This window comes from Grus americana, chromosome 25 (genome assembly GCF_028858705.1).
Source record: "Grus americana isolate bGruAme1 chromosome 25, bGruAme1.mat, whole genome shotgun sequence".
NCBI lineage: Eukaryota > Metazoa > Chordata > Aves > Gruiformes > Gruidae > Grus > Grus americana.
Window position 1 is genome coordinate 5911020 of NC_072876.1, and position 12797 is coordinate 5923816.

Consider the following 12797-nt stretch of genomic DNA (forward strand, 5'->3'; position numbering starts at 1 on the left):
TGAGCGGCGGTGCGGAGCTGTGATGGTGAGGAGGCGGGTCGGCGCTTGCGCGTTAGGAACGCCCCGCCTCTCGGGGCTCGCGCCGGCCGCGGGAGGGTTGAGGTTCGGCGTTCGCCCCCGCGCCGCCATTTTGTGCCGCCGCCCGCAGCAGGATGGAGCCGAGTACCCGATCGAAGCCGCCCGCCGCCTGCCGCGCCCGCCGCCCCGCAATCCCTGGACCCGCAGCCCCTGGATGGAGCGCCGCTCCGCAGGCCCGACCGCACCTCTGGGAGCGCTGAAGAGTATCCTCTGCCCGCCGCCGCTCATGGAGCCGAGCGGCCAGGAACAAGCCGGGCCCGGCCTGAGGCGGGCCCGGCTGGGCTTAGCCGCGGCCTGGCCTAAGCTGGCCGGGCCCAGCGCGGCCCCCGCCGGCGCCTCGCCCCAGGCGAGCCCGCCCTTCTCTTGGCTGCGGCTGGTGTCGCAGCTCCTCTCCCCGCTGCCCGCTTTGCTGCAGCGGCTGCTGCCCGGCCCCGCGCTGAGCAGTGCCCTCTGCCCCGCCACCGAGCAGCCGCCTGCCAAGGGCCCCCAGCCGCCGCCGCTGCTGCTGCTGTCGGAGCCGGCCGCCTCGCTGGACTGGGCCGAGGAGACGCTGCCGTGGCCGGAGGAGCCCCCGGAGAAGGGACAAGAGGGTGGCACGGAGCCTCCGCCGGGCCTCTGGAGAACCAGGCTGGTACGGAGCAGCCTGGTGTCCGTCGCCATACCGCGTGTGGACTTGTACGTGCTGGGCCCGGAGCAGGGCCAGGTTGGTTGTTCCGGCAAGAGCCATTTGCCCCAGCCCCTGCGAGCCGAGGTCCCCACGGAAGCCTGGCGAGGTTGCCCCGCCCGGGGCGGTTTGCCGGAGGTCGAGTTTCTCCGCAGCAAGCGCTTGGCGTTTCTCCAGCCGTGGCATTTGGTGAGCGGTGGCCTGGCAGTGCCAGACCCGGACCACGGCTATCACAGCTTGGAGGAGGAGCAGCAGCAGCACAAGGGCGTTTGTCAAGAAGAGGTAGGGCGACGGCGGGAGCAGCGGTGCGATGCCGGGGAGTTGAAGCGGCCCGAGGAGCCCAGCGACGCGGGGAGACAGCCTGGAGGTGATCCCTTGGAGCCGGAGGGGATAAGGGGTTCAGCTGAGAAGGGGACACTCGAGAGGGAAGCCCTGACTGAAGAGGATGATGAGGACTCCGAAATAGAGCAAAACCTTTCGATTTCAGCGAGACCTGCCTGTGCGAATAAATTAATAGACTACATCATAGGGGGAGCTTCCAGCGGGGATGAGAGTGCAGATGATGAGGAAGACTGGGATGATGATGATGACGGGTTTGACAGTGAAGGGCTCCCCTCGGATTCAGACGCTGGTAGCCAGGACGGGGAAAGGCTTCATCTCTGGAATTCTTTCTACAGTTTGGATCCGTACAACCCTCAGAACTTCACAGCCACCATCCAGACATCTTCCAGTGATCCAGGAAAGGATATGTCGGATGTGGAGGAGGAGGAAGAGGAAGATTCTTCGTGGGCAGAAGATTCTTCAGCCTCTCCGCACCCTAGTTCTGAAGAGGAGGATGAGTGGGACTGTAGTAGTGTGGATGAGGCAGAAAACCTGAAACTCTGGAACTCGTTCTGTACCTCAGATGATCCATATAATCCCTTAAATTTCACGGCAGCCTTTCAAACAGCAGAGAAAAAAGGGACGCCTGGTTTAAAAGGAGCTGAGAGACCAAGTTTAGTGACTGCTGAGCATAGTCACTTGACTGTCTGTCGGGTGCAGCTGGAAAAACATAACTGTGGGGTCACTGACTTTGTGCAGCATGGCATTCTTTCTGGTGAGAAATGCAGCAGTACCAAGCGGAAAAAGGTATATACTTTGTTTATGGTTTTGTGTTTTGGGGATGCTTAAAAAAAAAACCCAACAGCAAACCTCCATTGCACCATGTGTTTTGTGAGTGGTGAGGTCATTTGTGCCAGGATTCCAGCCACGGCAGGAGGCAGATCATGCCTCCATGAGTTCATGGTCTAATTATTTGACTGAAATGAGTGTGCTTCATCCTTTACACGTGATGGTAGATTTCGTAATTCAGTGACACACGGCAGATTTCTTTAAATTTCTTTTTAGTCTTGAAGTTACATTTTCGTTTTAAGAGGTAGTTTTCATTTTGTATCTGTTTTGTAACACAGTTTTCGTTATCAGAGAAACAGATGAGAACTGTGACGTAAGTCATTCCTCTGGAAAGTACTGTTACGTTGCTGTTATGAATAATGTTGATAAGGTATTTTGGGACCTTTGCGGGCATGTAATGTAATCGAGACTTAAAGCATTGTAAGCATTTTAGGACTTGTGACAAGCCTGCTTGAGTTACAAATGTCTTTTGGAGTAGGAAGAACGCTTCTCTTGTGGGCTAACACATGCTACACTAAACCACTGAAGTTTCAATACAAAGTATAGTAATACTCCCATTTCCATTTAAAAGACTATTATAATTCAGCAGTCGTTGATTAAAAGGATGTAAAACTGGAAGTGTAATGTGTTTATGAGGCTCTAGTGCATTAACATTTTTTAATACATCTGCTAGGATTCAGGTAAATAGTAATAAACAAATTTGTCCTCTTGTAAGTTTTATGATGCTACAGATGTACAAGATGACTTTTCAGGTGTGATGTCTGAGTCTTGCCTGATACTTCAAACGTTTGTATGAGTTGTGATACACTAATGTGTTACCCTGGGACTTGGTAGTAAGTTGTCGAAAGAGAAAAGTTGTATAATGCTTGCTTTGGCATTCTTACAGCAGAGAGATCTGACTTGTTCGCTCCTTTAATTGAGAGCCCGACTTGAAGGTAACTTCACACCTGTTTTTGCTAGGGCAAGTGGCATTTAATAGTTACAGAGGATAAACTCATGTTTTAGTCTAAATGGAAAATACTCAAACTGTTTGTGCAACAGGTCCTTTGTATCTGACCGCATCTCTCTCAAATGCTGTGAGGTAGCACTGATGCGCCCTGCTGTAACTTCATACTGCTGTGATTTAACAATCTTGTGGTGTGTCAGGAATGTAGTAGGTTTTTTTACTAGTTTGTTGTTTGACTCTGTGTAATCTATTGACATGGTGAAAGAATGATGATCTAGATGCAATATTTAGCATGATGTTACAAAATCCGGTAATTGTGCCCAAGGGTGTCTTAGACTGATGTAAAAAGAATGTAAGGTAGGAACTCACAAAGGGATAAGCTGATGTAACAGCTCTGTGTGCTTGAAAGCAGATACTTAATTAGCCCCCTCTTCAAAACAGAGCAGAGATTGCTGAGCAGCGACTTGAGGTGTTCCCGGGAAATGTTCATCCTGCTCAAGGCTATTTCCTATCTGGCATCCTGCAACCCAACAGCAGCAATATTCATGTTTATAAAATCATAAAACCTGGGAGATTTTTGTTTCACTTATGAGTTAGCAGTACATTGACACATGTGAGGACATGTGGGATCTGATGCCACTGCACTCACAGACAACTCAGCAGTATTTGGGGATCACTGCACTAGAACCAGAGGTTGCCTTCAGCAAAATCTGATGGTTATTCCTGTACGTCATCTCTTCCATAACTGTTACCTTCATGTTTTCTCTGAAGGTCCGAAGATGGCTCTACCACGAGAAGCAATCTCACTCTACACTCCTCATTGTGTTAGCATGAACTGGGTGTGAAACTAGGGTTCCATGTTAATAAGACATAAGGATGGAGCAGCAAGTTTTTTGTACCTCCCCACATTTTTTCCTGACCTTCCAGAAGTAGCTGTCCTGCATCAAATTCAGTGGAGTCATCTGTAATGACAGTATTTGGCTTGTCTTCAAGAACCGGTCCTATTCTGAGAGTTAGTGGATTCTGACAGCTAGTTAGTTTGTCCTTCGGTTTTGTGCCTTTTGTACAGCTAAATGAAAATACATAATTCAGCAGGAGCCTGAAATAGTCTGGCTTTTGCTTGTCACTCGATAACAGAAAGACAGACTTAAATCCTTAGTGTGTAGTTATAGTCTAAATACTCTCAAGTTTAGATCCTGACCCTATAAATTTCTTTGGGTTTTTTTTAAATAGCTTAATAGTTCTTAAAAATAGTGAAGAGTGAAAGTTTTCGTATGTATTATAAAGTGCCATGACTTTGACTTCATTTCCTTACATGAACTTTACACTGGAATTTGATACCAGCTCTAAATAGACGGGTTTGTTCCAGTCACGTAGTGATGAGCGTGACTTCCTTATATGTAGTATAGTGTAATTTCTACTCCTGGTGCTGAAGTAAAAGCTGACTCACAGGATTACTTACTCTACTGAAGCTTACATAATAAAAAAAAAAGGAAGAATCATTGTTCTGTAATCGGAGATGTTGGCAGATAGCATGTTTCTAGCCTTAAGCGAGTGTCCTGGCATGTCCTGCTGAGTAACCTGCTTGAACTGTATCTGTGTAAGGGCGGAACTCAGTGCTGGTGTTGGGGGGGATGTTATTTCACAGGGAACACCCTGTGACCTGCCGTCAGCCTGAAGAGGCCTCTTAGGCTGCAGTTTAGAAACTCAGTAGTAGTTTGAGCACTACTTTTGGTAGAGGGGGAAATCAGCAACTGGTCACTTTTAAAGGTGAGAGGTGAAGTACACTCTGGCCTACGTGGTGCAGAGACCTAGCGTGAACTGGTGGCATATCTGAGGTTTCTTGCTGTTTTATGCATCTTATAACTTCTTTTGAAAAAATATAAAAATCACGTGTGCAAATTTTGCATGAGTATTTGGCTAATGCTTTACTAAATGACTTGTCTTTTCCAGGTCACCTTCCTCGAAAAAGTTACTGAGTATTACGTAAGCAGTGAGGAGGATCGTAAAGGACCCTGGGAAGAGCTTGCACGAGATGGATGCAGGTTCCAGAAACGTATCCAAGAAACAGAAGAAGCCATAGGATATTGCTTCACAGCAGAGCATAGGCAAAGAGTATTTAATAGACTCCAAGAAACCTACTACAAGAGGGTTGATCTCTTCTAGCACCTTAAAAGATCTGGTAGTTGTATGAGCCTAAGCACTCATGAACATCTTCAAAACAAGAAGCGGCAGCTGCATGTGCTGTTTTGAAATGGGGAGAGAAGTGAGATTTTAACACTTTTTTTCCCAGTTCAATATTCAGCCAACCAATAGGCCTGTGTGTCACGTTTTGATAGCCAGACAAAACCTTTTGAGTATCATCAAGGGTAAGGGTGGCATAATTGCATTCCTTTTAAGTAACACTTGAGAAACAGACTGCTTTAGGTTAAATCCATTCCAAAAATGCCTTGTCTGCCGTATGTGGAGAAGTGGTGACTATTAAGTTGAATTTTTGCACTTTGAAAAAGCGAAACCTATTTTGAAGGAGATATTTATGAGGCTCAGAACCTAGTCATTGCAGTTTTGATTTAAAGATTCTAGAGGTATGTGTTACTTTCTTGTGGTTCTCCATTTTCTCTAACTTGTACAAAAGTCTCAAAATTTGTTAGCTGATTAACTTTACTGTGCAAAGCAGATTAACTTCCTTTTAAGATCCCAGTTTTGCATGTTATCTAGTGTTTGAGTGTTTATGTAATGCTTTGATGTCTTAATATTTCAGTCTAGCACACTGGGGGATTCAGGGGAACTCTGGTGCACTACAAGCCCTTTGGTTTGTCTTTATTTAAATATAAATACCTTTACCCAGTACTGTTCCAAAGGGTGGTGGCTGCTTGTGCACCAAACCTCTTTGCTTTCAGGGCAATGAAAGGCCAAATCCCAATCAATAATTAAAGCTCCGAGGTACGTGTTGAGGCTGATCGTTTGAGTTTAGGTAGCCACGCACAGGGAACTAGGCCCTAGATCTTAAGTTAATCTTAGAGTAACTTTGCTGTAATTGATTCTGCTTTCTGAAGATGGATTGAAGTGGAAGATTCTTCATGTTCCTTGTATCCAATATGCTTGTTCTGGTACTTGTAAGGAGAATTATCTTAGACTTATGGAAATCTAAGGCTACAAATTGCTGTGTTCTTTACCAAAAGCCAGTATTAATACCTCTCTGCGTCTGCACTTTTGTTCATCTGGTACCAAAATAACATTTCACGTTTGGGGTCTGAAACTTGAGGTCCTCAGTGGGAGGAAAACACTCCTTATTTATGTTCCTAACTTAAAATGTTTAATTGTTGTTTCAAGTCAAAATAAAAAAAAAAGAAGCACCATTTGGATATGTGTTTGGACCTGAAGGACGTTGTGTGGCTGTTAACCAAGCAGGTATGAGGTCATGCAATGGAATAAATACCAAACATCAAAGAATTCGTATCTGTTCGCATGAAGTTGTGTGAATAAATTATTTGCTACTTGGTTCATTCCGCTGACTAGAATTGTTTCACTTTTCTAAATGCTTCAGATTTATAATCTCATTAATCTCATTAATGACTTCAATTTTTAATTCAAAAGAAAATTACAGGTGCAGAAGAGCTTCACAGAGCTTTACTGAATTTCCTGCTTTATCGTGGCATCTTTTTGGCCATTTTAATTCTCTCAAAAATTTCAGAGTCTTTGGGTTTATACTTTATTCTTATTGCATGAAGTATGTTCTTTAAAAATTTCCTTTACTAGAAGTGTTACAATTATGAAATTCAGAGGGTTAACTGTGAACTACGGCAGAGTTGTCATGTAAACTTAAAAATACAGCTGAAACTCAAGCAGCCTTCCAGACTGGCTACTTGGAAGCAATGCGGCAATGTTCTTTTTCATACCCATGGCATAAAAAAAAAATTGGATTCTCCATTCCTGCAAAAGATAATTTTAGTTGTGAAATTTTCATTCTAATCATGCCCTCAAATCCTGTGAAATAACTTTTAATTTTTAGGAGTTCATTTGCCTGTATTGTTTGGTAACGGGCATTGTGTTTTTCTGTTTAGGAAAAAGCACGCAGGATGATAAATGTAGAATTACAATAGAAGTTGTGTTGATTTATGGTCCAAGTGTGACTGATAAGTAAAAATGCTGTTCATTGCTCCTGGTAAAATATACTACAGTCGTTTCTCCATGACTCTCCCATTTTCTTTGATCTTGGAGAACTTGGTGGAGCTCCTGTTACTCTGGACAACTCGTTTTAGTGGTCCTTGTAGGAAGCTTTAGAGTGGTGTGAACTAACACCTGCAAACACTGACCCGCTGTTTGCAGAGGCTTGGAAAAGCCAACAGCTGGAAACGAACAGAATTGACAAATTGGGTGTAAAGTAGATTAAAATGTGCTGCTTCTAACATTGGAGAATTTTTTTTTTTCCAACCTGCAGCGTATCAAGCACCCTGGTCTAACACTGCTGATTCTCACGGAAACTATACCTGCTTGGGTAAGCTTTTCCCACTCTCAAACCTCATGTTTTCAAGGTAGCTGATAGGTATTAACACTAAATTCATCACCATAAACATATCTTAAAAGCAAGCTAAGCTTGTTTGTCACCATTTTCCCCATAATATACCTTAAAATGCTCATACAGGATGTGTATGTGTGTAAGTGCTTTGAGTGAGACAGTAAAAATAACACTTGTTGAACTTTAAATCAAAACTGTAATTATCAGATTTTATTTTTGTATAATTTAGAGAAAGTTAGAAAACCTTCAACATTGGCTTTATACAGATTTTAATTGATTTGTGTCGAGTTTGTTGGGTTTTTATATCTAAAGTTATATTTCTGTACATAATAAAACTATTCAGAACTAATCTGTAAATTGTAATAAAGATATTTGCAAGATAATGCCAAATTGTTTTTCTTGGAAAGAACTTCTGGGACACGTCAGGTAACTGCGAAAGCACAATTTGTGCACGTATGTTTGGTTTTATAAGAATATGAATTTTTTTAATCACCTTTGGTGTTTGAGGCAGTTATGGTAATTCAGAAGCAGGCACTCTCCCCTGAATTTCCTTCTGAACCAGTAACTCTGCGATCTAAGGGCTCCTTGTACTGATGAAGCCTTTAAACTAAAATACAAAGTGTGCAAAGTGCAATTACTTGTATTCAAATTAGATGTTGGCTTGGTGTAAGCAGGGATGCTAATGTTTTGTTGCCCTAATTGAAGCTGAGTATTGAGATTTGATTTTTAGTTTGCTCACTGGTTAGCATAACTTTATGGATACTGCATGGCTTTGAAGGTATTTCAGGGTTTTGGGGTTTTTAAAGTATTTTCAGGCTTTGCACTGAAACAAATTTGAGGTGTCACCTTGTGAGGAGTGACAAAACATCTGATTTTTTGCTCAGAGAGGAGCCAGAACGCTTCCCTGCATTTTGCCATGTAGCATTGGCCTATAATGCAGTGAAGGATTTGGTCCCTTATTTATATTTTAATTAATTGGACTAAAATGTTCGGTAAGGAGCTCAGAATACGCGAGAGCCTTTTTTTCATAAAAAACCCAAAAGCAGCAATGCCAAGTGATGCTTCATCCTGCACGGCATTATCCAGTGTCGTTATTTTTAGCGTAGGATTTTTTTGTTGTGAAAGCTGCGTCCCTCGCTCCGTGGGTTTTAGATGGGAATACCATAATCCCGGCACGGTTTTCCGCAGGCGTGACGCCAGGATGCCTTGGGGAGATGGGTGCTCTCGGGGAGCTGGGTGCTGGCTGGGGCTGGTCGGGACGGAGGAGGCTGGAAGTGCTGCTGTGGGCGCAGACAAGACGTGGGCTTCGTATCTCAAAGGGGTGAAGGTGCCTGGAGCGGTTTGCGGGCAGAAATCGGCTTTTCCAGGGATTGCCGGGGCTTTACTGGGAAATGAGGTTGGTCAGGATATTGCTGACGAACTTCCTCCGGAGCAGCAATACTGGTGACTCAGCTCCGTGTGTGACATGGTCATGGCGAAGGAATCTCTGGAATGAGCTCAAGGGCCACGGTTGGTCGCGTCTCTTCTAGAACAGCGTTTTTAGGGGAGAGCTTTCAAGTTACTGGTGGTCTGGTTTATGCCTTTAAGGAACGCGCTGCTGAGAGCTCAGGACGGGAATGGTGCTGTGTACTGCTTGCTCTGTCTTGCAGCACAAACCATCTTTCACCCTGTGCTGGCGTCTTGTCTGGGCGTCTCTACGCCACCACTGTGCAGTATTTGTTTCTGTAAGAGTATCGTGGGTAGGAAACTGCTGGACCAGACAAGGAAAAATACGCTCTGAACTTCCTGCAATGCTCTTTGTTCTCTATTTTAAATAAGCCAAACATAGTGAACATAATAATTACGAACAACCGTGGTTTTCTAAAGTCGTATTCACCTGTTCTGCTGGCTCTAAAATCTGCCTTAAAAATTAACATTGTGATTTCTCTTTATTCAGTGAGATAGCCTAAAGAAATATAGTTAGTGTGCTAAATGAAAGCTGCTCTGTATCTGGCAGCGCGTCCAGATGCCATCTGGAATGTAGAAATCCTGCTGGGATTTCTTTATTCTATCAGCGCTGAGGTCTGCCGTTGGAGTTTAGTTGACAATTTATCTATGTTAGAGTAGAATTGTTCTTGCTCTGGTAGCTGTGTCTTCTCCGCAGGACCGAAGAACTTGTTTGTCAGCAAAGCACACGGGGAGTAAATAAGCTGCTATTTTTGTAGTCGCTACTGACTGCGTCCACTAAAATGCCGTTTGCAAACTAATAGTGCTGCGGAGCTGGTTTGGTCCCACAAAAGCAAGTTTCTTCTGAAACTGGCAGGCAGGAGAAGGTGCTGATGACTCTGAATCACGATGTGATTGCAATTCCAGGGAGAGTCCGCTGCTTTCCGGCTGCACGGCCTCGACCCGATGGGCTGTAACTCGGGTATAACCCAAGGTTGGTTTCAGTGTGCGTGGTGGGGAAATGAAGTCTTGTAAAAGCCGTCCATTAGTCGTGAGGGTATAAAGTATTAGAGCCCATTAGTAGCAGGCATCCATCTGCCTGCCTGCTAATGCTCCCGATAAGACTGTTAGCAATAAAAACACTGGCTGCTTTGTAGCTGCCCCAGCTGTAGGAACACATCGGATATTCATTGCTTTCCTTGCATGTCTCTTGTTTTCAGGATGCTGTGCGGCGTTTTGCTAGACATATGAACTGTCTTCTCCATTTTTCTCCTTGCAATTGCTAGGCGTGTTGCTTCTCAGGGGAAAAAAAAAAAAATAATAATCCAACAAACCCCCCTGCCTGTGGAAATGTGCTGTTTGGGGTATCCCGCTCCGGCAGGCTGGACTCGAAGCTTTGAAGCGGCTGTGGGAAAGGAGTCTTTCTCAGCGCAGTTTACTGATTCAAGGCACAAACCTGGTTTGCGCTAGCCCACCAGCCGGTGCAAAGAACCTGCTGAAGATAAATTCCTGCTCTCTGTCACAGAGAGTCTGGGCAGCTCTGCATGGCGCTATCCGAAGCTAAATCTAAATGCCTGTCTTTAGGGAAGATAGCTGCCACGAAGGATAACTGATGCATGCAGGGCAAAGAGAGATTCTGCTTGGAAAATAGGGCTTTGATGCTCGATGGGTCTGTGGAGGTTTGTGGAAGCAGCACGTTTAACATTGCTCTGGAGCCGTTGTTCCTACCCCGCTGCTGCGTGACAGCCCGGCGTGAGCGGCTCCTTGCCCCGTGGGAAACGCCGGCTCGCTTCCTTCCCCGTCTCCAAGAGATGAGGCGCCGCATCAGAAACAGAAAATAGTTACCGACTGCAGCCCTTTTGCATGCAAAGAGCAGCCTTTGGCTGCGAGCGGTTGGGATACGGTCCCAGGTCTCTCGCAGGGACTTTGTGCTGAGAAGAAACAAAGACCCAGCAGGGACGTTCGGACTTGGCACCTTTTCCTCTTCTCATGTACCTTGCTTCTTGTTTTGGGCTTGCTGTTTCAGGTTGCTGAGATAATTTCGGCCAGATCTGAGGTTAAGCGAGGCTTCTGGCGAAGGAGAAGCAGGAGCAGGTTAAAAAGATTTCATTTCTAGAGCTGGGGGATGTCAGGCTGGCGCCTCTCCGTGCCTCCTCCCAGGCTGGCTGTTGGGAGCTATGGTAACGAGCCGTGTGCGTGGCTCTGGAGTTCTCGGGGTGGATGTGGGAGCGATGGGTTGCTGTGCCTGGTGGTAAACGCGTTACTCAGATTGGTGATAAAAGGCTGTTAAACATCTGCTTGCAATCTGGGTGTCTGGGTTCCAGCGTACCAGCCCGGTAGGATCCACTGAGCAGCACCCACCAGCGCTCCCGGCAGCGGCGTTCCCTGGCACCATCTATCAAATTATAAGCAGTTTACAACCAGACATAAAGAATATGAAGCAATTAGCCTTTTTGCTTAGCAACTCCCTCTCACTTGAGGGTGATTACTGGTCTCTGTGCTCGAGCTGGGAAAGCCAAGAGGGAGCGGTGTGCTCCTGCCTGCCCCGGTGTTACAAAGCACGGTGGTGCCACGGCCATCGTGTCCCCAGCCCGGCTCCCGGGTGGGACCTTTGAGCAGCTGGGTGGGCATCGGGTGGCGTGAAGGGGAGGGAGGAGATCACGGCTTGAAGTTACGGGAGGGGCAGACTGTTGTGTATTAACAGTTGGGGAGGGGGCACATTGTGCATCTTGGGGTGCGTCAGGTTGGGCTCGGTGGAAGCACCTGGCTGACTCGCTCTGCAGCTGCTTTTCTGGGCTTGTTTCTGGGAAAGCTTTTGTCCAGGAGATGGTGCCAGAACCGTACGGCAGCGCGGGACTCGCAGCCGGACACGCTGCCGGGGCCACCGCCACCCCAAGGCACTTCTGGCCGAGTGGGTCCCCCCCTGCGGAGCCCCCTCCCACCCATCCCTCCGCAGCAGCCCAAAGGTGCTGTGCCGCCCTGCGCTGGCGTGAGCATCAGGGCGGGACGGGCGAATGTGGGGCAGGTGCAATAACCATCCCTTTCTGTGCAGAAACGCCCAGTTTTGTGGCATTCCTAACGTCTGACCCACCAGGGCTCCACGCAGGAAACTTCCTCAGCTTTCATTTGCCTTCCTCAGCGGGGCAGGTCGCCCACGATGGGCTGGGAGCCGGGTGTTGGGCAGCAGCTGGGGCCAGGCATCCTCTCTGACCACAACTAAGCCACAGCGGTGCCTGTGTCACGCCATTGCTCACCCAGCGCAGCCCTTTTCTGCGTGCTTCGCTCCCTTTGCCTTTTGTTCTCCGCACGGTCCCACCGTGGCTCCAAGCGAAGGCTCGGCGCTGCAGGGATGTAGGAGGAGGTGGCTGCCGGTGGCTGCTCCGTGGGGACCGGGGTGCCGGGCTGCTCCTGCCACATCAGCAAGCGAAATCCTTCTGCCCAAACCAGCGTCTCCATGCACAAGGGTGACCTGGTGCCCCTGGGCTTGCTGGCAGCCACGCGTCTCCAGAAGACGGCTGATGTGCTGGGACTGTTTTTCGCTCTAGCGCGTAAATCTTCTGGGCTTTCTTCTCCGCCTCCTCCCTGTGCCTGGTCCGGATGCAAATCCCTTTCCCCACTGGTGGGCAGGGCATCAAAACGTGGGCTTCTGCTCTCAGGATGGTCCCATGGGAGACCCGTGGCGTCCCCCTCCCTCCATGTCCCTGCTAAAGGAAGGACGCGGAGCACAGGGCAGAGGTGGCAGTGCCCAATGCTGTGGGAGCCTCCCTGGGACCATCACTAGAAACACTGAATACGGGTGGTTTTTGCAAAGAAAACCTCGGTGTGTGCCTGCTTGCTGTCCCCTTCCTTCCTAAGCCGGGTGGTTGTGAACAAGGAGCTTTTAAAAGGATTTTAAACCAAACGAAAACAAAAAGCCCTGCTGGTATTTCCCCTTTGAATTTCCATTGGATTAACATATAAAGAAATAGGGGGAAAAAATTCTCTTGTGGAAAGCA

General features: G+C 47.2%; 1 protein-coding gene across 1 annotated transcript; it reads left to right on the top strand.

Moving 5' to 3' along the window:
• The first annotated feature begins 7 nt into the window (after window positions 1-7).
• On the top strand, window positions 8-7760 carry PPP1R15B (protein phosphatase 1 regulatory subunit 15B). Its single transcript, XM_054803911.1, has 2 exons — window positions 8-1870; window positions 4812-7760. Exons 1-2 carry the CDS (start codon window positions 23-25, stop codon window positions 5022-5024), a joined length of 2061 nt encoding a protein of 686 aa, XP_054659886.1. The 5' UTR covers window positions 8-22; the 3' UTR covers window positions 5025-7760.
• The last annotated feature ends 5037 nt before the right edge of the window (window positions 7761-12797 follow it).

Bases quoted from the DNA above. Each gene is read 5' to 3' on its own strand.
- PPP1R15B (XM_054803911.1), top strand. From the start codon at position 23: ATGGTGAGGAGGCGGGTCGGCGCTTGCGCGTTAGGAACGCCCCGCCTC. The intron at 1,871-4,811 runs GTATATACTTTG...TGTCTTTTCCAG, and splicing joins GCAGTACCAAGCGGAAAAAG to GTCACCTTCCTCGAAAAAGT.